This window comes from Dryobates pubescens, chromosome 25 (genome assembly GCF_014839835.1).
Source record: "Dryobates pubescens isolate bDryPub1 chromosome 25, bDryPub1.pri, whole genome shotgun sequence".
NCBI lineage: Eukaryota > Metazoa > Chordata > Aves > Piciformes > Picidae > Dryobates > Dryobates pubescens.
In genome coordinates this window covers 6,911,567-6,936,564 of record NC_071636.1, presented here as the reverse complement: position 1 = coordinate 6,936,564, position 24,998 = coordinate 6,911,567, and the positions used below count along the sequence as shown (strand labels likewise).

At 40.7% G+C, this 24,998-nt stretch overlaps 1 protein-coding gene across 10 annotated transcripts in view; it reads right to left on the bottom strand.

Moving 5' to 3' along the window:
- The window catches only part of ATXN2 (ataxin 2), a 53,968-nt gene that overhangs the window by 16,889 nt on the left and 12,081 nt on the right, over positions 1-24,998 (bottom strand). For 3 of the 10 annotated variants that reach the window (XM_054173081.1, XM_054173080.1, XM_054173085.1), the window contains exons 6-19: positions 18,283-18,407; positions 16,935-17,026; positions 13,730-13,927; positions 13,045-13,223; positions 11,365-11,574; positions 9,121-9,303; positions 7,479-7,667; positions 6,653-6,760; positions 5,733-5,803; positions 4,718-5,025; positions 4,206-4,269; positions 3,937-4,089; positions 2,525-2,591; positions 329-513 (exon numbers count right to left, since the gene is read on the bottom strand). In XM_054173081.1, coding sequence (XP_054029056.1) covers positions 329-513; positions 2,525-2,591; positions 3,937-4,089; positions 4,206-4,269; positions 4,718-5,025; positions 5,733-5,803; positions 6,653-6,760; positions 7,479-7,667; positions 9,121-9,303; positions 11,365-11,574; positions 13,045-13,223; positions 13,730-13,927; positions 16,935-17,026; positions 18,283-18,407 — 2,132 coding nt within the window. The remainder of the gene's footprint in view (positions 1-328; positions 514-2,524; positions 2,592-3,936; positions 4,090-4,205; positions 4,270-4,717; positions 5,026-5,732; positions 5,804-6,652; positions 6,761-7,478; positions 7,668-9,120; positions 9,304-11,364; positions 11,575-13,044; positions 13,224-13,729; positions 13,928-16,934; positions 17,027-18,282; positions 18,408-24,998) is intronic. The other 7 variants (XM_054173083.1, XM_054173082.1, XM_054173086.1 and 4 more) reach the window with 5 other exon arrangements.

Genomic DNA, 24,998 nt, shown 5'->3' with positions numbered 1-24,998 from the left:
AAACTCTGGGCAGCCCGTTTCAGTGCTCTGCCACCCTCAAAGTCCACCAAGCAGGTTATTCTTAGAACACATAACTAGGAGATGTCCTCGCCGTGACCTGAGAGGAATTCTTCAAAGAGCTAAAAAGGCAGTATCAATAATAAATGCCAACTTCTAAATTGACCTTAAAATACGTTACAGGCTTTGAAGCATAATAAAACACCACCAAGTATGCTCCAGAGCACACAGACTGCTCAGACTGACTTATGACTGGAGACAACAGGGAATTTAGGACTGAGCTGCTGAATTATTTCTCGTTTGCTTTATCACAGACACTGCAAAGGCTTACCTGAGATTGGTAGTGTGGCACATGCTGCACAAGAGGCTGATTAGGAAACTGTTGGGGACTATATGCAACATATTGTGTTGAATAAGCAGGTGGCGTAGCTACAATTGGAGGGCCTGCTGCAGAAGCAGGATGCATCATGGTGCTCTGGTGGTGTTGGTCTTGCCGTTGCTGTGGCATATTTGGTACTACAAAGCAAAGAGTGACTCATGTCAGAAAGGCAGGATGAAGAATGACCATCTTCCTGAAAGGTTTTACATTATAATGCCGCTGTGACCAAGTGGAATACCCTCACCCCTCACCTCTAACCACCTATTGGAGCTCTGTCAAAAAGGGGAACGGGGTGTGAAGGAGTTCCTCCTTCCAAACATTTGATTTTCATCACTGCCTTTGAGCTATGTATAACACAGCCACAAACCCAGGCCTGTTTGTTTTTTTTTTTTGTTTTTGAGAAGGAAGGACAAGAATCAGTAACAGAAGAGAAAGGTTATATCAGGATACCAACATTAACCAATTTGATCCTGTCCCCTTCAAAAAGCTTAATTCACCCTCTACAGGAACTACTCAGCATCTGTTCCATCAGCTGGAAAGCTGAGTCTTTTAAAACTACTTGTGCTCATAGCTGAGGAGAGCAGCATAAAGGTCTCCATGCAGCTGCCATCTGAGGCATTCATATGTTTTAAGCTTTGTGCTACCCCTCAGGGAAGCAGAAAGCAACTTTGAGGTCACAGTAAACACTGAAGGGGACAAGAAGAAGAGCAGTAGGAATAATTAAAGGGAAGAAAAGATTAAGAGAGCAGAGAACTGTAGCGTGGGGCCATCTGAGCAATCCTGGTAAAGACAACTAAGCAAACCACAGCGGCAGGGCACTCAGAACAAACTAATTCAGCCTACTAAAGCAAGAGGGCACAAGAGTTGAAGGTGAGCTCCAGCTTGCTGCAGTGAGACTGCAACTAAGGACTGTGCTAACTCAAGCACTTGTAAACTCCACTGCAGTGTGCAATGTAGGCCACTTAGAGAAAAGAAAGGAGGGAAATGCTGGAGATGTCAGTAAAATTCCCTCAGTGATGACTGTGTTTACACTGTAAATCAACAATAGAAGAAAGTAAATAGAAGATGAGACCTGGAATAGTGTAAAGGCACTGAACTTCAGTGCCTGCAGCTCCTTCAGGACTATGCCACATATGGAAGGGCTATGCAAAAGAATAATGAAGCTTAAAAAACCCCCAGGGACTCAAAATAGAGAGTGGGCTCACATAGCAAGTGAGTACACAGTAACAGATTTCTGCTTAAACAATTAGTGCTATGAACTAAAAGATTGCCTGGGTCAGGCCACAGTAGTCAGTGTGTGTTACAACAGAAATACATTGCAGGTTTTTGTCTTCCCTGCGTTCATAAAGGCTGCTTGTTAATTTCTAAACAGCAGAACTGCTCTTTTAAACAATTTCCTCCTCCAGTGACTGGAGCTGCAGCACTGGAACCCATCATCATGAAGCACTGCAAGAAAGCATGCACTGTGTGGAGTCAGAGCCCGATCTGAAACACGACTATAAAAACAAGACCATCCTTCTTCTGCCCCTTCGCTGCACTGCACAGAGGACAGGGCCTCTCGCCACACATGTTCTGCTCTCCATAGCCACAGGTGTCATTTCTTCAAACCATGGTATTGTTAGTCCAGCTGCTCAGTTACTGGTGCAGAAGGAATGAAAAAGAACAAACTGGAACCAGCAGTAAGTTCTTTCCAGAAGAGCAGCACAGCATACTCTGAGGAAAGTGATTTTGCTTGTTGACAAAAATCACAACCTTTTACTGAAGCACTATTCAGGGCTCTGCTGTAAATCAGTACAGAAAAGCAGCAGAGAAAACCAGTACAGGAAGCTTCCTTTAAACAAACCCATAACATTTGGGAAATACAGGAGATTATTGGCTTACCCTAACATTCTCAGCAACAGAGATGTTGGCTCATTTGTCTAATCAAATTCCAAACCAAGCAACTCCCCTGTACTCAAATTTATCATGTTTTGGCTGAATTAGTTTGTTTAGAAATTAATTAGTGCTCTTACCTACTTCTCTATGTATTAAAAAATAGCATTGAAAATATCAATCAGAAGCAAAATGGATTAGAAAAGACACACAAACATTTGTCATTTTTCCATGCTGCATGCAGACTAAGAACCAAACAGGCAGTATTATTCTCACCTTTACCTGCTCTATATGTCTTGGCTTGGTTCACTGGCATGGGCGTCATGGGAATAGGATACAGAGGCTGAAACAGAAGGAAAAGTTGAAACTATGATATTCCTTTAAAAACCATGTGTATTGGGGTAAGGGCCCCACTCAGCTTTGATGTGTTTAACTCTGTTATGCTACATGGTTTAGTGAACTCTGTCTAACCTATGATAATTTCTTGGATCACTGTGATTAAGTCTGTTTTACAAACAAGACCATATGGTTTGCAGCAACCAGTCAAGTAATGCTGCTGCTGCTACTTTAAGCAATGTACTAAATCACACGGCTTTTAGAGTTAGATTTGAAATCCTAGTGGTCCTTCCAGTGACCAGAAACTTATGGGACACAACAGGAAGCTAAGGATGAAAAAAGAGCGCCTTAAAACTTAAGAGAGTGAGACTGCTTGGAGGACTGGGGAGGATGTTTGCACAGGTTAACAATAAACAGAAGAGCTCCTGGAATTTCAGAATCCCAGCATGGCAGGGGTTGGAAGGAACCTCTGGACATCATCCAGTCCAATCCCTCGCTCAAGCAGGGGCACACACAGCAGCTTGCCCAGGATCACAATGCCCAGGTAGGTTTAGAATCTCTCCAGAGAAGACTCCACAACCTCCCTGGGCGACCTGCTCCAGAGCTCTAGCACTGTAACAGTTAAGTTTTCCCTGTTTAGGTGGAACTTCCTGTGTTCTAGTTTGTGCCCATTGCCCTTTTACTGTTGCTGGGCACCATTGAAAAGAGCTCAGCCTCATCCTCCTGTCCCACACCTTTGAGCTATCACTGAGCATTGAGAAGACAGAAACCCTCTCAGACTTCTGTTCTCCAGGCTTAACAGCCCCAGGTGTCTCAGCCTTTCCTCCTCAGAGATGCTCCAGGCCCCTCAGCAACTTTCTAGCCTCTGCTGGACTCTCTCCCATACTTCCCTATTTCTCTTGAACTGGGGAGCCCAGAACTGGACATAATACTCCAGATGCTGCCTCACGAGGGCAGAGTAGAGGGGAAGAACAATCTCCTTCAACCTGCTGGCCATGCTCTTCTTAACACACCCCAGGAGACCACTGGCTTTCTTAGTCACAAAGAACATACTGCTGGCTTATGGTGAATTTAATTGTCCACCAGGACTCCCAGGTCCTTCTGCTTTCCAGCAGGTCAACCCCTAACATGTTTTGAGATTATGAGAACACCTTATCTCGAGAGACACCACTGGGGAAAAAGTCAGTATTTAGATAGCTAAAACCTAACAGCAATGTAATTGTGTCCACATTTACAAGAATAAGACAAGCTGTATCAATTCACTGGTTTAATTTGCATCTCCCAAGTCTCCTCAGCTTGCTGACAGTCATCTGAAGTGTGTTACCAAGTCTGCAGCACCAGCTTCACATTACCTGCACGCCTGGACTCACTGGAACCGGGTACATCATATTTGGTGCAAAACAAACAGGCTGAGTGTACACTGGGGTCGGCTGCTGATGACCCACCATGGAGGGGCTAGGCTGAGCTTGAGGACGAGGGGAGGTTGGTGTAGTAGAAGGTTTCGGCTACAAAGAGAATTTAGCAATGCATATGGCAAGGTTAGCTTGATTAGTCTCCAAGGAAAAGGTCTGCTTACAAACATCTACTCAAAGGCCATGTTAAACAGCATCAAATAACTTACCTGAGCAAAAGACCGAGGGTTGAACTCTTTTGCATTAGGATTAAGTGTTGATTTTCTAACTTGCCTAAAGATAAAGAACAAAAAAGGATGTTTAGTGTCATTTGTTTACAACCATATCTGCAGAACTCTGAATTTTTAATAGTTAAAGAGATGAAATACCTCATTTCCATCTGTGAGTCACATTTCTGAGAACTCAACACATGGCATGCAAAAAGCCACTCTTTACTGTATTTATCCACTAAAAAGTTTTCCTGCTGTTGATACTACAGCTCACATGAGCCAGGAAAACATTTAGGTAAGCATTTAGATACAAAATTATGCATCAACAGGACTGGAGTTCTACATGGAGCTCTGCCACTGACTTACGAGATGACTTTCAGCAGAGTCCCCTGACCTGCTGTCTAACAAAGCACTTATACTGAACACATAGACAGTAAAATATGACACACTCATAATACAAATGGCTAACCACTAGTACCAGTTGTGCTTACTCTGAAAGGCGGAATACTCACTCAGAAGTATCTTTCTTCTCCTCTTTATCCTCTTTATCTTGTTTACTCCCCGGCCCAGAAGTCTGTACACCTTGTGAAGTTACCTCAGGGCCTCTCTTCTGCTCAGAACTATTACTTATTGAAGGAGAAATACTTGGGCTATTAGGTTTGCTACTGCCACCATTGGAGTTAGTATTACTGCCAGTTTCTATGATAGATTCTTTAGGGGTTGATTCTGTCTTTTCTTTAACTACATCTCTTGATTTTTCACCTTCTCGAGTTTTGTTTAGCAGCTGATCCACTGCATCTGAAGAGGAACTTGACTGTAACTGAAAAAAATGAAACAAACAAGGAATACATTCAGTAAATCCATGTACACAACTAGGGAGAGACAATCTAATGCTACTGCATCCACAGAGCAAAATACAATCCCAGAGGCCTCAATCTTCTAGAAATGACCTTTTAAAACATACACTTCCATTTCTACTGGAAAAGAAATCTATGAATGTTGACAATGTTTTCAGCCTACACTGTGAGAAAAGCTATTCAGCGACTCAGCTGACCTATATGTTGATTAGGAAGCGACAGGAAAGCTTAAGGACTCTCTGGACTCATCCCCCTTTGTGATTTAACACTTAAATCTAACCTGATTATTTTAATAAACTATTATAACTAGGAAATAATTAATATAAATTCTTCAATTTTCCTCAGTAAATCCCCTAATTTAACTTTGAAACAGCTCTTCCATATAGAGCATAACTGTGATAGAATTATTTGTACCTAATGATCAAACAGGTTTCAAGTACTATCTTCTGTGTAGTCAATATGCACATTTACATGCATTAGGCAATTGTACCAGCAAGAGGCAGCATTGATTTTATATTACCTAGCATGAATTCTTACAGATATTTTCATAAATTACCACAAATAGTAAGGATCTGGTTTCCTGTTAACCACATGCAACGTATTCAATTCCCTACAATAATCCCAATTCACCCAAGAACTGTAATAGCATTAGGTTAACAGAGAGACTTACCCTAAAGTCATTCTTAAATTTCTTTAAATCATCAATCTGTTTTCTATGTTCTGAAACAATTGGAGATACACCTGCCAAACAGAAAACCAACACTGTCCAAGCATTTCTAATACAAACTCTACACACAACCCTTAACACTTCTCCACTTGCAGAGTCATGTTTACAGATGTAAAAATTATGTACAGAGTGCATTTAATCTGTGACTTGGTGACATTTGTAATTTGGTGCAATTCCATGAAGTCTGTGTGTGAGCACACAAAAATGCTCTGTGAAACCAGAGCATTACATAATTGACATATCTATCACACCAAGAGAGAAGCCCTGAGGTGCAGGGACTGCAGAACTCAGCTGAGTACAAAGCAGCATCCAATAAAACTCTCAAAACAGAACATGCCAGCATTTCAAGACACAGCAATTAAAGGTGAAATGCTGATGGAGTTCAACAACATGAAAAGATTCTTTTGAGGATGGAATGAACAAGTAATGCTGCAGAGAAAGCCAAGTTTAAGGCACAATAGGAAAAACTGTAATTATAAAAAAACCATGCTGACCACAATGCTAAGAAGTATTGTGAGCAGAAACACTCATTTAGTCCAAAAAGTTAAAAAACAGCTCTGTGAGTGAGGAACAAAAAAGAAGGAAAAGGGAATAAGAAAACCACCAAAACCCCAGGCACAAAGAAATTACACCATGTATATGAGCATCTCCACTCTCTGTGTTGATGAAATGAGTCAAGGACAACATTTCAGGGCCTGTCACTTGACAACTGCCATGCCCACATTTTCACTGCAGAACACGCAAGACAAACTGCCTTAGTCCAAATATTCCTTGAAATGCTAACTAGGGCACGTCAATATAACAGGTTTAGTGCTTGGAATTCCTACATTTCTCAAGGATATATGAAAGTTTTGGATACAAACCTTTGTTTTCAGGTTTAGGAAAACTAGGAGAAGTCTCACTTGGTTTTATATTCTCTTTGTTTCCAGCTGCAGAATTTTGCCTCTGGTCCTGAAGCCTAGTATCTTTAGCTGGAAAAGAAATTGCCAAAGTTACTCTCTTATACATAACTCAAAATCACCAGACATGGCAAGGCAGAAACAGAAGACAGATTTAACCATGTTTACTTTTCAAAATTAAAACCCTAATGTTAAACATCTTCTGTACTTCAGTCAGAATCTGGAGGATTATTCTCCCCGCCTTCCCCACTCTGCCATCCTCAAGCCAGAAGTCCCAGACAACAAATCCCTCCCATCTCACACAGAACCTTACCTAGGCTGAAAAAACCCTATAAACTGAGAGTACATTATTTTCAATAGTACAAGTTTTTCATACTGAATGCTGCAAAGATTTGAGAGCTCTGAAACATCTGACTGTGTTCCTGAACGCTGGGAGCTTCCCCCTGCTTTCCTTTTGCTATGCTCAAAATAAGTCTGTAAAAGCAGTAGTCTGTGCTTTTTTAAGTTAGGAAACACCCATGAATTCAGTTTATAAAGCTAAATCCTCTATTAAACCAAGCACCTCTAAGCCCATGCTCCTTGATGGGTGGAAAAAAAATAATCAGAAAGGCGTATCAAAAAGCCTCTCTCTAATATTTAAAGCTAGTGTCATGTGAAAAGGGGAACTCGCTACACAGGAAAATTAAATGCATCAGAAGTCTTCCCAAAAGCAGCTCTGTTCATCTAAAAGCATTTTCACTGTCAGGGGTTAGGGTAAGGAAACATTTGGAAACTGTTGAGGGTAACTCACCTTCACTGGAAGGAGTGACAGCTCTGTTGGATGCAGGGCTGGCAGGTGTAGGAGAGGCAGCTGGAACAGGCATGGCAACAGATTCAGTGGGAATAGTACCAGGCTGAGGAGAAGGCAGAGCTGGTCCCGTGGGAGTGCTGCTCTGCCTTGGAGACCTAGGCCTGTGTGTTTTGGGGGATAATCTTGGAACTAGAAACAAATAGGAAAAAACAGTTATAGGATAAGCTTCCTCAGCTGCTCAGCAGTTTGCTTACTTTTAAAATTACTAAAAACATGCTTTAAAATACTTAGTAGAGTATTATATAGTAACTGAAAACCTGTTTACCTTTCAGGTGCATGTCCTAGCTCTTTACAATGCAGCATTTTAGATAAGTGGTGCAATTTTCCTGCAGATTACCCCCTAGTATACATCACTGCCCTGTAGTCCCACCATGACACTGCAATATGCTCCCCAGACCCCCAGTAGTACAACTACAACAGCTCACATTAACACAGTTTCTGGCAGAACAGAAAAGGTGGTCAGGTCTCCACACAAAGATGTAAAATATTTTTTTTTTAAGGGTTGAAAAAACACATCCATTTTACAGGGTCCTCTTTTGGAGGTTTGCCAGCTGGAAAAAAAACAACACAGCCTATTGAAAGAAGATTGCTTGGTGTATATTTGTGCCCCTGTGTTCAAGAAGCAAGGAAAGTTGTACATTCTTTTAACAGTAAGTTGTACTTCCTGCTCATCTCTCTGGGGCTAGTTACTTGCACATATTAACTTCAAGTGAGTGAGGAGGAAGAAGTCAGTCATTTAACAATCCTGCTTGCATGTTAATAATGTATGAAGTGGGGAGTGGAGAGGGAGGATGAATCAAATAACGTCAGAACAGAAGCATTTAAATCTCCACAAGGCAACAGGTCTAGGAGGCCTAATTCACACCTGCTTTCTGAAAAATGCATTCCCACTGCCCTCCTCTAGAATTCTAGCACTGCTAGGAAGTGTCAAGACTTCAGGCTGGCACTCACTGGCCCTTTTAGCAAAGAAAGTTGGTAACAACTCACCAGTACATGGCCTCAACCCCAAAAGACTAGGGCCTGTGTCACATGACTGAACTTTACATTTGAAGTCAAATATTAAAAGCTAAAATAAAAATTAACTGACTGAAAAAAGGAGACACTGTGTCTGCTACCACAGCACTTAGACACGTACAAAGTGACCACTTAAAGCCTGCAAGATTTTTAAAGGAAAAATATATCCAACTTAATTCAAAATATCATTTCACCTTCTACCATCAACCTTCCTCTATCCAAACACATCCTTCATTGACCAAATTCAGTGATGCAATGGAGTAGATAGAACTGTTCTGGTCTCCTTCAATAACTTCTTTCAACAGCTAATCCCCATATTTTTCCTTCCTTTCTCTTCACACAGCATCTAACCTATCTCCAGTGAGAGCAATATTGCACTGGAAGGACCAACTCACCTACCATTTGACTAAGCTATTTGGGAACTTCTCCTACTTCACCTAAACAAGCTAAGTTAGCAGACCAGCGTTTATTCAGAGCCTGGATTGACTAGAAATGCAGTGTTCTGCTTAGTATTTGCACTCTAAAGTACCCCTGGCAAGCCATCTGCAATAAGCCAAGCTTTACCTACCCCCACTGACAACTGATGACCACGTCCCACCTGAAGGGCTGCCTCGTGCCACTGCAGTAGTAGATGCTTCCCCTGGTGCATTATGAGATACAAATTCTAAGCCACTTGAAATTGTACCCCTACCAGTAGAGACTCTGTGACCTCGAGGGTGCCGTTGTGCCTTAGGAGACATCCGTGGAGGCCCTGAGAAAAAGAAGACAACCCCACACAATAAGTACTTAAAGTCCATCACTAAGAGCACCCAAACATACTGTTTTAAAACTGAATTTAATCTAGTATCTTTCAATAATGCAGTAATACATCAAATGATTTACACTGATATTGACCAGAACCAGGGATCCACCAGACCAAAAAAGCCAAGTCATTGGTCCAGCCAGACTACCAACACACTCATCACCTTGCTATGACAGCTCAAGTTCATTGATATTCAGAAACTTTATCAGAACCAAAACAGGTCCTGAATATAAAATGCTTGAATCCAAGTAACCAATGTTGCTTACTACAAGGCAAGCTGAAAAGTTTAGTGGCCCAGCTCCTTCTGGATAAGCACAGTTTCAGGCTATCAAACATTTTCCAGAAAAGAAACAAATTTCCAGTGCTTTTGTCAGGTGGTCAGTGATACCCAACATTTATTTACAGAGTAGTCACCACTGGCTGACCAATGCTCTTGGGGAATTTCAGCAGAGCATTTTGTACTGAGGCTAAATTGCCTGCAGCAGGTCACAATTAATTTACAAGTCAGCAAAACTATAACTAAACAAGTTATTGTTATCCCAAGGTTCAAGTCATGCATGTTTAACGCCCAGAGGCTAAAGTCAGAAGTGAACACAGTAATTCTGAACAGCTCATACAGCTGCCACAGAACAGTTATGCTCAAGTCTAAGCAACAGGACAGTCTCTACACCCTACCAAATATTTCCTTTACAAGATCAGACTCAAATGTTGATACTTCAAAAGCAAAAACTGTGTATGAACAGAAGACAATCTGGCTGATTACAGTTTGTTTTTAATGTAGGTCAAAAACAGTGAGAAGTTCAGATAATGGCTTTCTGGTTTCAGATAAAAGTTCTAAAATATCAAGTACCCCTTCTGGTTACATAAAGCTTTAAATGTCAGCCTCTATTTTAACCATCAATCTAAAGCACACTTCAATCCAAATGCTATACAGCAAGAATACACACATTCCAGCAATCCTGGTAGTAGAAATAAAACATTGCAGTAGCAGCAGTTCACTGCATGCCTGACAAATCAATTGCAAGCACTAAAAAATAACTTGAACTTGCATGTGGATTCTCAAGATCTTCCCACATTAAAAAAGCTAACATGGGTGAATTGGCAGCAGCACATCATCCAGACGGGCCCACTACCATCCACCTTCTGGTTATGCACCATCTTGGGCATTTATCAGGCAAGCTGCAGAACACTGGTACTGATTCCATTAGTGGGATGACTGTTCTCTCTCGTGACTCCTCCAGTGGAGCCAGCTACAGCACAGACTCCGTATTCCCAGGGAGTTTGGTATAACCAGTTTGCATTTTTTTCAGGCTTGCTGGATGTGTTGTACAGGCTTGTTTTTAAAGTGAACCTAGATAAAATAAACATGTTAAAATGCGTTCCTTACTGCACCCCTCAGAGGAGAAATTAATTTGGTTCAGATACATGTGCATACAGCTACCAAAGACTCCTGAGCTGGCCTTTCTCTGTGTATTATGGACTATTTGTTGGCTTTCTGTTCTGCCTCAGTGCAAACAGATCTTAGCTTTTCTATTGATTCACCTTGGAAGCAGTTTATCCTATCCCACTCCTCAATGCACTTCTCTGTATAGAGGATTTTTATTACTATTATTATTGTTGTTGTTTTACAAAAGCTAATTCAATTATTTAGTTGATTTGAAACTTTCTGTGGAACAGCTGTATTAAAAGATTTGGTATTTTATATGAATTTATATCCCTAAAAATGCTCCCTAAGGTTATTGGGTCCTGCCTGGCGCTGTTGGTTAAGTTAAGACACTGAGCAGCGTTTACAAAGCTGAGTTTATTTCATACCAACTTGGGAAATGCCACAGCTTTATTTTGTTTTTGTAAAGTTCTTCAAATAAAAAGGTTAATAGAAATAGTCTGATAAACTAAAGTTAAACACAAATTATAGGTTAAGTAATGAAGAGGAAAAACAATTTTGTAATTAAACTCACAAAGGAGTTAAACAAAGACAAACAAAAACATGAACAAATTGTGGTATTGTACCTTCTGAAGACATGCGTTTAGGCATAGTAGAGACAGTAGCTGGAGAACCATGAGCAGAGGGGTGAGACGGGGGCCTGGAGGGCCGCGAGGGGGGCCTGGAGGGCGGCCGTGTAGGGGTGGCTGCCCGAGGTGGAAGAGAGTTGGGACCTGACTGGTAGCGAGAAGGTGGGCGAGAGGAAGGAGATGGGCAAGGCGATGGCCAGGGAACACCTGACAGAACAAATGATATGAAGGAAAGTATAAAAACTAAAGAAAAATTATGGGGAAAAAGGTCAACAGAAAAAAAAAAGTAAAATATGACAAAATGATTTTTCATGTTTAACCCTTTGGGGAGTAGATTCGTTTGTTTCTGCAACCAATAAAGTAGTCTCTGCAAGGTTATTTCCTCCACTTCAGGTCAAATTTAACATCGGAATGTCACAAACTCCCCAAAGGGTTAATTAGGATCTACAAATACTACTAAGGAATAGACAGTAAAGTTTGATCTGTTAGCCTATCATATATATGTTCTACAGTATGCATCACTTGACAAGGTCCTTCAATAGCTACCAGAGGTTCTCAAACAGCGGTTCACAGACACTAGCGACTATACAAACTGCTACTTGCAAACCAAATGATGAGCAATACCAATTCTAGGAACTGTATCTTTACAAAAAACAGCGGTGTTCAGTGTCTGGATCCTGATCTTTATGCCTTTTATCAGTTATCTAAAGTATTGATGTTGTATTTTAATCTAAGATAGAGGGTTGTTTCCAAAACAAACTGAATTCACAAGCCACTCTGAGTATTTTAGATATATGGTGTTCATTCAGCAGAGTAATAGGATGAGAGAAACCACAAATATTACCAACAAATGTCAAGGTTAGTGTTGTTTGGGCAAGACTCGGTTGTACATCCTTCATAGGGCCGACTCTGTGTTTAAGAAGGAAGTCTCACTTACCTTTAGATGTTTCTCAGACTTCCTCACCAGACAGAGGCACTTGAGTACTCTAAGTTTTTCATTTATTCACAGCAATCTCATCAAATAGCTTTTTAACTTATAATGCCTCAAGGATAGGCTACTGCTGAAATCCATCTCAAAAATGGTGTTTGACTTACGAAACACCAACTCCCACCACAGTGCCTAATGATGTTTGTTTATAAATATCACCCATGTGTACAGCTGAAAATACCCAAATAGCTCTTTGGAGAGAAGGTTTTCCATTTCTTTTCCCCTAATTCTTCTCTTCCTTTCCCAACAATGGTTTTTCTTCCCCCTCCACAACATCACATAGTGAGTTGCTTTATTCATTTCCATGGGAAACAGAACAGATCTGTGCACCAGAAAGGAAGTGATGCTTCCTTGGCTCCCTTTCACTAGGTGTCAGCATTGCTGCTCCTCCACAGAGCTCAGCAGCAGCACTACATAAAGCAGTGTTTCATCTTTAAAACCACATACTGCACCATCATTTAAGACAAAGGTGTTTTGAGAAGGAAAAGTAGTAACATTTCTGCTCTGCAAACCTACACGGACTGCAGCCAAATGCGTGTTCTATTACAAGTAAGTTAAATCAAAATCACCACCTCTGTGTTAAATGATGAATGCTCACCTAGCTTATAGAATACACATCTTAAGACCACACCATAAGCAGTTTCAGCATAATTAGATAATTGACATTCATTTAGACTTCAGATACTTGCCTCCGTTAACTACTCTTTGATCTGCTCCAGAGTTAGGACTGAATTCTGAAGTATGAGATCCAGACCTTGAAATTGGAGGGCCCGATCCAGACTGGCCCATCCTTGGTGAGTTTTGTCTTCCACTTCCCCAGGGCAAGACATCTCTATTCCTCTGTCCAGGTGGAATGTATTTATTTTCTCTGAAACACAGCAAATTTCTATCAGGGACAATGAAAAATACTCTGTATCAAGTGCTCTGCTGCTGTTTTCTATCCTTCTCAAATCAAACCAAAAGGAAAACTCTAAATACTATCAGATGTTGACCTAACATTCACCTCATGAATTGGCTTTTGATACTGACCACACAGTCCACTTTCTAGGAGCCCAGAGACACTGAGTGATTTAGCACTAATGCCTGAAATTCTCCATGACATACTGAAACCACTGCCCTTTCCTGTAAATTGGTATGAATTCACCACAGCGACATAGCAGAAGGGGCAAGTCTCTTTCACTACAGAGATAATACAGGGCCAGGCAGAGGTGTGTAAGTCAGTGCGAGTGCCAAGAACAGCACATGATTGTTTACACAAGGCTCCTAACCTAATCAGTCCTGCTGAAAAAGCACAGTTTCAATGAATAAATTGCTACTGTACCAAAATATCTCCATCATTTCAATAAAAATACTATTCAGAGCATTTGCAAGTACCTAGTGTTCACACCATGTCCTTCTCGTTCATTAGCATTTCTCTGAACAGCAGTGTATTTTTCTTCTTCTGTTCTTTCATCATTTTCCAAGGCAACCCGAGCTTTGTATTGGGCACTTGATTCAATTTCCTCTGCTAATTGAGTTGCTCTGGCTTCCCGTTTTAAAAACTCTTCTGAATTATCTCTTTCTAATGGCACCCTAAAAGACAATGGAAAGGAAAAGAATCTCTGAAATGCATTCAGAAGCACAAAGGAGCTACAAAAAAAATACACAGTGTAAGTTCTAATCAAGGCAGAGTCAACAAAAAAAGGAACCTTGCTTTTAGGCCAGTAGACTTGCTGTCTTTCAAGTAAGTCAATATTCCTGGACTGGGTTGATATTATGTGCAAATTCAGTGTCCTCTACCTGCCTGGAGAGCTGAGGTCAGGGTGCTGAGCTTTTCCATATGATTTGCAAAATCCCCAGTCCCTAAAGCTATGCAAAGGCTCCAACTCTTACCATGGTTGAGTACATTAGTAATAAAAAGCTTTAGTCTGTGGTTTCAATAGAAACCCACTGACAGAGACCCCACCTGAATGTCTTTAGCCAGTCACACATTCCCAACAGACACCAGAGTCCCCACCCCTACTGAAATTAAAAGTTACATGCTTAATCCTTTGATAATTCCAGCCAGAGAATTTCAGCTCTTCCTGTTATGAATAACTGCAGAAAAAGATGAATGCAATACATTAGAGCACAGGACCAGAAACCCATGACTCATTTTGCCATGTCCTAGGACCTCAAACCCATTCATTCTCTGTATCTATTTTAGATAAGAGCATACTGCAAAAAGCACATGTAGCTTCTTTAGGAAAGCCACCAAGTGAGATTTCTATACACAAGCAATGAAATAATGAATGAGATAACCAGAGATGGATATCACACCTGGCACCTCCTTCTGTCTACCCACAGATCTGTGTTCTACCTGTTCTAATTTTATTTTAGTATCATGTTTTGTAGAACACCCTTGTGCTTTGCTTCAGATTCTAACATTGAGCATCCAAAGTTCATAGACTCACAGAATGGTTTGGGTTGGAAGGGACCTTAAAGATCATCTAGTTCCAACCCCTCTGCCATGGGTAGCGACACATCCTACTAGACCAGGTTGCTCAAGGCCCCATTTAACCTGGCCCTGAACACCTCCAAGCTTGGAGTCTCCACAGCTTCCCTGGGCAACCTGTTCCAGTGCCTCACCACCCTCACACTGAAGAATTTCTTCCTAACGTCTAATCTAAATCCAGCTTTTTCCAGTTTGAAGCCATTAAGTTGTTTTATCCAACCTTACTTTAGAATAAATTACATCAAAACACAGAACAAGCCAGCTGAGGCTTGGACCACGCTATGCTGGACGTTACATAATCACTACTGCACACAGTTTGAATAATATAAAAAAGAACAATGAAGAAAGTAGGTGGAGATACAAGCCAAGGATGAAATAATATATGCAAGATTACTTAAGTGTTGGTGGCAGAGCTAGGAAAACAAGTGTCTTTGCCAAATTACAAGCCAGCACACAGCTACTGCATCACAGGTTTTTGGCCAGTCAAGGCATCTACTGGTGTTATCAATGCTAACTGCAAGAGTATTAAACAAAAACCTTACCCTTCAGCGTAAAGCTTTGGCTCAAGGCAAGCAAGAACACAATGCATACAAACCTGAAGTCATGGGCCTCGCTTGCTCTGTATTAATTATACACACAAGAAAGGAGACCACCCAAAACATCCTAACTTATTTAAAGTGACTGAAGAAAAAAAATGAAGGGATGTATATGCAGTAGCACCGATGGCAGTCTAGATAAGCAAAAGAATGATTTTACCACTTCTAAGAGGCAAAAGGCTATTAAAGATGCTGAAGCGAAAGGCAAGATGACATTGTTCAGAACCCTGGTGATGAGAGAAGCATGTACAGCAGCTGATCAACATACTAACGCACTTCCTAGAACACAAACTTGTACCTTTGTGCAGTTTGACAAACTATAGCCTGTTAAGGCTTAGCTCTAGGAAGAGAAAACAATCACACATAAATCCTTTGCAATCCTACAATTGCACATACAAGCTAAACGTTTAGCTCCTCTGCTGCTCATCCCACACTTGGAGAATCAGGAAAAGAGCTTCCCAGTTTAGCAGACCAATAGGCAAAGCAAGTTGCTTGACTCGGAAACAAAGAAATGGTCTCTGGCAATTTAAAGCCACCTTCATGTTTTTAATCTGTTTCCATTAATATCCATAAAGCAGAAAGATGGAAGACTGAAGTTCAAAAGTACAAAAAGTACTTAAGAGCAGTGAAGTACAGAAAGAACAGCTTCCCCAGGATTCACATGTAAGCCGATTAAGGCACTTTGATTATCACCATGTCACAGGGCTATTTTAACAAAATTGTGGCAAATAAAATTGTTGAACCAGAGACCCATAGATAAGTGCTCCAATTCCACACACAAAAAAATTCAAATATTCACTACAATTCTTTTGACTTTCCAAAAGGAGTTTACACTTTGAGGGTTAAAAGAGTGGGAAAACATTAAGGACACTTTACAATAGCTGTTGAACATCTGGAATGGATTTGTTTTGCAGTTGAAGTTAACATTATAGCTGCAGACTACTGGGAACAGGTCCACGTTGCCAAAGCAGCCAGAAAAGGTTTTACACTACTCCTATATTCCAGTTGTTATATTGTAACAAAAACTTTAGTTTAGAGCTGGACAAGTCTGCTAAACAAGTCAGCCACAGCACAGAACCCCCACCCCACCTTAGTTGCGAGAAACACTTCAACACTCAGTTGTCTCAATAAAATGAGGATTCAGTCAAACAGTTCTGCTAGGTTGAACGCAAGCTACAGGTCTAGCAGCTCTGCAAGGACCATTGAGCAATTTGGTATTTTCCACCCTATTCCTAGAAGTTTTTGTAAGAAATGATCATTATTGCACGCCTAAATTCAGCAAATGTTGCAATGGGAATGAACTGTGCCCATTTAAGGGAATACACAATGATTACTACATCTAACTACTCACAGCACACTGGCAAGGTTTCTCAAGCACTATTCATTCACTGCTTTCTCAGTTACTTGATTCCATGACTTTAGAAAGTATGTAAAATTATCTTCAGACTATTTGTCAAAGCAAGGAGAACATTAAACACAAATCTAAATAACAAAATGTTTGGGAACTTACGTGTAAGAAGATAAACTGCTGTCGTAAGTTGATACTACACCATAATTTTCTTCATTGTAACGAAACATGTCATTGGGATCCCATCCATTAGACTAGAAGAAAATGATTGTTTTTCAAAATGACACTAGAAACACATTCCCTTACAATTAAGGGCTGATGCATTAAACTTTTGCCCTGTTTTCCTGCGTTCACTCTCCAGACAACAAAGTTACTAAAGCCACAATTCCCTTTCAGCAATTTTGTTCATCAGATGCTCAGGTTTTTACCCTCCAAAACCTTTTCTTTTAATTTTTTTTTTTTTCAGTTTGTTTGTTGAGTGGTTTTGTGTTGGTTTTATGAGGATTTTTTAACTGCCATGCCCACTCTGCACTAAAGATTACTGACTAGCAAGAAATACATACATTTGCCAAATTCCAAGACAGCATTTAGGTACAGCATCACAAATTTTCTTCACACAACTTTTTTGGCCAGTCACCTTTCCAAGTGGACAGTTCTGAACATCAGAAGTGTCCCTGGCTGTGGCAAGTGCTGAAAACTTTTCCAATGCACTTGTCTGAAGACATACCCCACAGGCAGCAGACCCCTTGGTAAAACTGCTCTTACAGCACTCAAGCACAAGAAATGTTTGGGATGTTTTATAAAAGCACTGATGTACTAAGTATTCTAATAAATCTCAGCTGTACAGTATGTAGACTAAAATTGACAGGATAACTGTTCTACCCAGACAGAGGTAATAGGCACCCCAGTAACATGACTGGATTTCCTTCTAATCAGTTAATTTTATCTAACATATTGCAGTCTGAATACCTTAGTAAAGAGAACTCCCAGTTGAGTAAAAGCTGACTGCTATGATATAGAAACATCATCTGAGATCATACTCATCATCTAACAAGACATAGTCTACAGAGATTGTATCTCTGCTTATTAAGTCACGGGTCAGACTTCCATCAATTTCCTTCATCTTAGCTCAGAGAATGTTTGCTAAGCACAATTTTGCCATAACTTCTAAATGTAATGATAGTCAGACAGGAATGTTCTGATTAAACATAAATCACTTTAGAGTATTGCTGAATGTGGAGTCCTTAATAAAGGCTCCTCTTTCAGCCAGCCCATGACTCAAATGTGTCCCTCACCACAGCAGCTGCCATTTGTCAATATTTGCCAAAAGTGGCATCTGAAATCCTGCTATTCTTATTCAAATTGTTAAAAAGCACTGTGGCAGCTGCTAGCAGAGACTGAACATAGAGCTGTACAACAGAGGCCAGCAATTTTAGTCAAAAGTTTATGACAAGATTAAAATTAAGTAATTATTGCATGGCACATTCCAAGATAAAAAATCATTACTTACAACATCTGTCTCTAAAGCCTCAAGCTCCTCGGTAGCGGTGGTCTCTCCTCCATCCCATGGTTCAAGATCCTTCTCCTTGTGTTCTCCATTTACTTTAGCACTGATGGCTGAGTCAGTAAAAGCATCTAGAAGGGAGTGAGGAGGGATGGGGGTGAAATCAATTTGGTTAAGCACAGGAAGATGTACACACTAGTTTATCTGAGGAACAAGTAAATGCTGCTGAATCACAGGCACACTGAATCATTCACCTTCTCCTGTAGCTGCTGCATTCAGTAGGACTACTGTAGAAAGGTCCCTGCTTCAAATTTAGGATAACTATATAAGCACAAACTAACTTCTGATATAGCTAACAATAGTAATGACCTTTGGTTATTGCAAAATGTTTTATACAAACTCTATGTATGTTTGGGGAGCAGGGGGAGGAAACAACACAAAACCCAACTCCTCACGGATCCCCACTCCTCCAGAAAACCCAGGATTTGTGTAATATACTTTTTGAATACCTCACACAATTGCACATTAACAGATTATGCAAGTATCAACAAAGCATGAAAGCAACTCAGTCCTACTCCCTAAACGGGCAAAATAAAGTTTCCCTTCAAATATCAGGACTTCCTTGTCTTTCCACAGCTCCTCAGCACACCAGCATGCACACCACCCGTGCTTTTAGTCCCTTGGCAGTGTAACTCCATTATCCATTAGCTTGGTGCACAGAGATGTCATCTTTCCTCCAAGAGCTTTTTGAAGCAGCAGCTTAACCCAAGTCACACAGCGAGGTTCAGAAACTCCCTACTCCTTGTACTCAACAACATATGAAAATAAATAAGCAGCAAGGGTCTGCTGTTGGTTACAAAATTTATTAAAACATGTATTAAAAAAAGACCTTTTAAAACAGATATTTAAAAAAAAAAAAAAAAAGAGCTTTTACTTCTTATTATTCATGTTTAATTCAAGACAGACTTAAAGGAGCACTAATACCAGAACATTAGAGTGCTGTAAAAATAAAGTACAAAGCCATTCATCAAGAAAGCCAAGCTCTTTTATTGGTTAAGCAACTGTATCTCAGAGCTGCCATACTTAAACAGAAGGAACTTTAAAACAATAAAGTAAGCTCACTATAAGGTAATAAATAAATAAATGAACCTACAATAACTAAGCTCTCCATTTAGAATTTCCTGTTATCATTCTACTGATAAAATAAGGAGCAAGTGTGTTGGACCTTTAGAGAAGATGAGATCAAACCATGAGGCAGTGCCAGCTATGGTAGAATGTGGCTTAAATTAACTTCGGGCAAGATCTGAAATCTTCCTTAGAAAAAATGAACTTTAAAGCCATCATGAAAAGAATTCCCAAGATGTGAGGCTGGCCACTGATGTTACAATTTTTAAACAATCACTGAAGATTTTTTTTAAGGGCAGGCTGTCAGCAGAGTTGGTTATTCCTGTTTTAGCCAGTTTCACAGTGAAGTTCTGCACATTACAGGATCACAGAATGACAGCGGTTGGAATGGACCTCTGAAAATTGAGTCCAACCTCCCTGCCAAGACAGGTTCACCTAAAGAAAGTCACAAAGGAACTCATCCAGGTGGGTTATGAATGTCTCCAGAGACTTGATCACCTCTCTGGGCAGCCTGTTCCAGTGCTCTTTCACCCTTAAAGAAGTTCCTCCTCACGTATAGACGGAACTTCATGTTTGTAGTTTATTGGTATAAAAGTTACCTATCTGCCTAATTCAACACTATCTCCTGAAATGCTTGTTCAGCTCACATCAAGACCAAAGGAACTATGGGTAAGCAATTAAGCACTGTTAATAAGCTGATATGGAACAAAATGTTACAAGTGTATGAAAAGTAAGAGACGTTTATTAGCTAAACATTCATTTCAAATACAAAAGAATCAGTAAAGTAAGAAAAGAAAGCCAGATGAAAGACAGACACCTAAGGAAGAAAACCATTGTTAGGGCTCAATGAAACTGCCAAATCTGCCCCACTCACCCAGCGAGATGTCGCAGTGGCACCCAAAGCTGTGACAGTACCTACACAGGCTGAGGTTAACAGACTTTATCTCATCACTAAATGTGATGCCTTTAGCAGTCACACTCTGAGCTCACTTGTGAACTGGTGTCAAAGTAAGTTGTTGTGTCACTGCACTGCCTACGTGCTGATGCAAAACTGCAATTGTTGCCTTTTCAGCTGTTCAGAATATAGGTAAATGTCAAGGTGAGAATAAAAGTCACTAACTAACTGCAAGAGACTCGAAGTGACCCTGCAAAGTTACACATGCATGGTTTACAGCGCCATCAATGTGCGAGCAAAGGTAATTAAGGTTCTGTTATGTATTATGGTAACAAAAGCATTATGAAAGGCAAGATGCACAGACACAGTGACTGCCAAAAAAGTTACCTGTTTCTGAAGGAACTACAAGATATGGAGAGAGAAAAAAAAATGGGAAGACATCAGATGTAAGTACAGGTGGATTTTTCCGCATTATACAGCTGTATTCAAGCAAAACTAAACTCTTTCAGTCCCTTTCTCAGACATTCAAACTGATGATAGGTATCTCACCTTGTAAAGATCATTTCCATAGTAAAACCTCAGCAATGCTCCCACCTATTAACAGCCCCCCCATGCATTTCCTCTTTTTCCTTCATAAAACCCCTTCCAAATAACCTTCAGATTTCTAAGGGGGATTATCATGAACAAAAATGACTCCCTGTTTCCTTCCACACAAACAGCTTTTGAAATGTTAACAGAAGATATGTTTAAATGTCTGAAACTACACAGTAACAACACAGTGCTACCTCAACCCACAGGTAAGTAGTAACTAATGAGAATATTTAACAGTGAGGCCAAAGTAAAGCACTTGTATTTGGAAACTCTACATCCCACAGCCAACACTGCCACAATCCATACAGCCCAGTACTGCCTCTGGGGCCAAGTGGCATTAATTCAGTGTCTCAAGTCTGATCCTCTCAAATTGGACATTTTACACCAAACGTACTTAGGAGGCTGCTTAGGTCACTTAAGAAACTAAGAGATGTGCTTCTGCATTACTTCAGTGGGAGCAGAGGAGACTCTTCTTCAGTAAGATTAGATAAATATGAGTTAGGAGGGCTGATGACAGCATCTCATGGAGGAGACGTACTGTATTTTAGAAGGGTGTTTCCTAATGTCTATTAAATGACTTTAAACTCCATACCCCACTGTGCCATTTTGGATACTGTGAATAAAATACTGGCTTAACAAGACTCATCAACTCAACCCACTAATTTTCTTATTTAAAAAGCCACATAAACATTCAGTAGAGTGCTATTAAAAATTCTAATGATATGGATGAACTGGGGGAAAAACAAACCCAAGTCAAAACAAAAACTCCACTACCAAAGGAATGCTACAGATCTGAGCCAAGAAGTGTACAGTCAGTGCTAAGCTTCCCAGCAGAATCCAGTATATTATTCGGTACAGGAAGCTCCTCTGCTCTTCATTTCTCTCCTACTTCAGCATGAAAGTCACAACTCTCAATGTTGAGACTGCAACATTAGTTTAACCTCTACAACTCAAAGAAAATCCAGAGTTAGGAGAAATTCAAGCTACAAAGGCAAGACTTCTAGTCAGACAGTGTGGTCTCATGAGCATTCAGGCAAAGTTTAAACGTAGCAGAACGGTACCTCAAGGCACAGATCGCTATTTTCCTGGAACAAACAGCCAGGCAGACACATGGGACATCAAGATTAAAAATGCAGCAAGTCAAACAAGGTTTTACCAAAATTAATGAGCAACACAAATTGAGAACATATGTAAAAAAAAAACCCAACCAAATTCTACAAACACTTCTTTCCAAAACAAAAATACTGCTCTTAAGATTATTAGTAAAGCAGAAGCTAAAAACGTGAACTGCTGCTACAAGTAGTAACACAAAAAAGATACTGACTGTACAGGCACAGCCTTCCCCTTATCTGGGGCCTCATATCTCTAAGCTGTTGAATGAGTAATTCACATGACACCTTGACATGGCCAAATTTTTAATAAATTCCTTTTCTATATGGTAAAACCCAAGCTAAAGATCAAATGAAAACCAATCAGACAAAGAGCTTGAGTTCTAACACTCAATTAGCCCCAAATGCCTCTGTACCTGCTTAATGTGACATCTCCCAAGCAAAGAAGTTTGGTATCAAAGGCTTTGCCACTTGTTTTAAAGCCTGAAAACTGGAAGAAAAAAATCCCAAGGACAATTCTAAGTTAACAGAAACTCCTATTAGGTAAAGGCAAATTAAATATTACAGAACCCCTGCATGGTGGGCATTGGAAGGGACCCCTGGAGATCACCCAGTCCAATGCCCCTGCTCAAGCAGCTTGCCCAGGATCACAATGGCCAGGTGGGTTTTGAATCTCTCCACAGAAGACTCCACAAGCTCTCTGGGCAGCCTGCTCCAGGGCTCCAGCACCTTCACACCAAAGTTTCTCCTTCTGTTCAGGTGGAATCTCCTGGATTCTGGTTTGTTCCCATTGTCCTGTCACTGGGCACCACTGTAAAGAGTCTGGCCTTGTCCTCTTGCCCCCTGCCCTTTAGATACTGATCAGCATTGAGAAGATCCCCTCTTCAGGCTGCTCTTCAGACTGAGAAAAACTCAGCTTGGACAAATTCTTCAAGTATGTGCTTTTAAATGAGCTCAAGTAAAAACTGCCAGAATAGAGCAATTAAGAGTCCGGGTTTAATTAATTTTGGTGTTTAACACGTTTGGTTATGCAAACATATTTTGAGCTACTAATGGAGAAGAGCACAAATATGTAATTAAGTGCAGCTCAGCAGCTCAAATGCTATTAAACCAACTGGCATGATGTGCCAAGGTGATCGTGCTGCAAGCTTTGAGCAAGTTTAGCACAGCCCAAAGTAAACTGAGGTTTCATCTTAAAGATTTCAACAGTAAACTCTCATTTGTTTTGTAACTACTCACTACTGATTTGAAACATTAAAACCAGTTACCACCAGCTTTGCAGAGCCAACATTTCCTTCTTTTGTTCATAATATGCCTACTGCTATTCCCCTTGCAGCACTTTCTCTGGAAGGATGCCACTTGCAGTGCTAATTCAAGGAAAAAACTGAAATAGCCAATTCTCTTCTGCCTTTTTTCACTGGATTTGTGGCATTTTTCTCAGAGTGCAGTAATGGCGCCAAAAGAACAATAAAAACATTGTAGAAGGCCTTTTACTTTAACAGCAGTTATGGTGTTGAATTGTCTTGTCCTTAAAGAGAAGCCAAGAAGGCAGCTCTGAAGCCTCACTCAGATGTGAATCATGCAAACCAGCACTGATCACATTCAGTATTACAGGAAACACTGCAAGGAGCTTGCTCTGTAGAGCACAGAACTACATCCCCTATCTCAATCATGCAGCCCAAGCAATTATGCAACTAGGAGATCCTGGTACTTCACCTTTGCCTCATAAGGTGAAGCAGAAAGATGCTTCATGCTAACAGACAGCCAAGGATTTCACCTTGCACATCAGAGGGGATTTAGCAGTCGATCTGCGCTGCCGCATGCAGCAGACAGTGTCTGGCCCTCTTTAAATGCAGGCAGAATAGTCTGAAAGGAGGCTGCTGGATATAATGCAATTTCACCTCAGTTTTCCAATGCATGTTTCATTCATCAGCCTGACTGTACTGCAGAAAACCCTAATTCCAGGGAGAGACCCTCGGGTGACTCCTTTCTATTCTTGCTGGAGCCTAACAGGAGCCTACAGAGCACAAAGGTCTGTGCAGACTGACAGAGCTGCAATGAAGGCCCAGGAAGCAGAGACAGATTGATTTTTCAAACATGAACTGTTAGAACATCCCTACCTACACACACCTATCATTTTTTCTCTCAACCCTTCCAATTTCTACAATCTGGGCATGCACCACACTTTCTCCACTGGGGAGTCTAAAGGTGCAATGTCATGCTTGGCACAAACAAATCTAAGACCGCCACTTCCAAACAGGGTGGTTTCACCCACCCCAAGCCTCCCCCTGCTCTCACACTACTGATGTCACTGCAGGATGGCTTATCAGCTCACTGCTCCAAAGCTGCACAAGTATGATAGCAATGAAAGGTGCCTGGCAGACTATTTCAGATGGTTCCTTCAGACACAAGCCTATTTGCCACTCTTCTGAAAGGGGAATCCATCTCATTTCCTTTTTCCCCTACCAGCTGCTGCTTTTTTCCAGTACTCTTAACAGTCTCTTCCAACTCGGTCAGACAATGCAGCTAACATCTCTGCTGTTTCAAGTCTGATGTTAAGGCAGAATTTCAAGATCCATAGTCAGGAGCACCATTTGTTCGCACTCCTCCAGCTCAGCAGAGAAGCAAATGCCAGAACAACAATCCGTAGAATTCCAGATACCTTTAGAGAACCAGCAAACCTGGATGCACTAAAATGCCCAACAATATCTTTTGCAGAAAACAAGTTTACTCTAAAGCCTCCTCAGAAGCCTAGTAATCTCCTAAGGAGTAAGAGAAACTACATACACAGACCTCAAACAACCCTGCTCTAGGTAAGCCTCTTCTATGGCAACAGAGTGCTTGTGAAGTGCCCTTTTGTTTAACTACATCTTTAAAGAAGTGAGAGGAGCTGCCTTTCCAACCAAATATGTCCAAATTATCTACTAACTTGCCTGTGAAAGCCAAAAAAAACACCGAGGACTAGGCAATTAAAAGATAGTTGCTCCTGGGTTAAGTGCAAC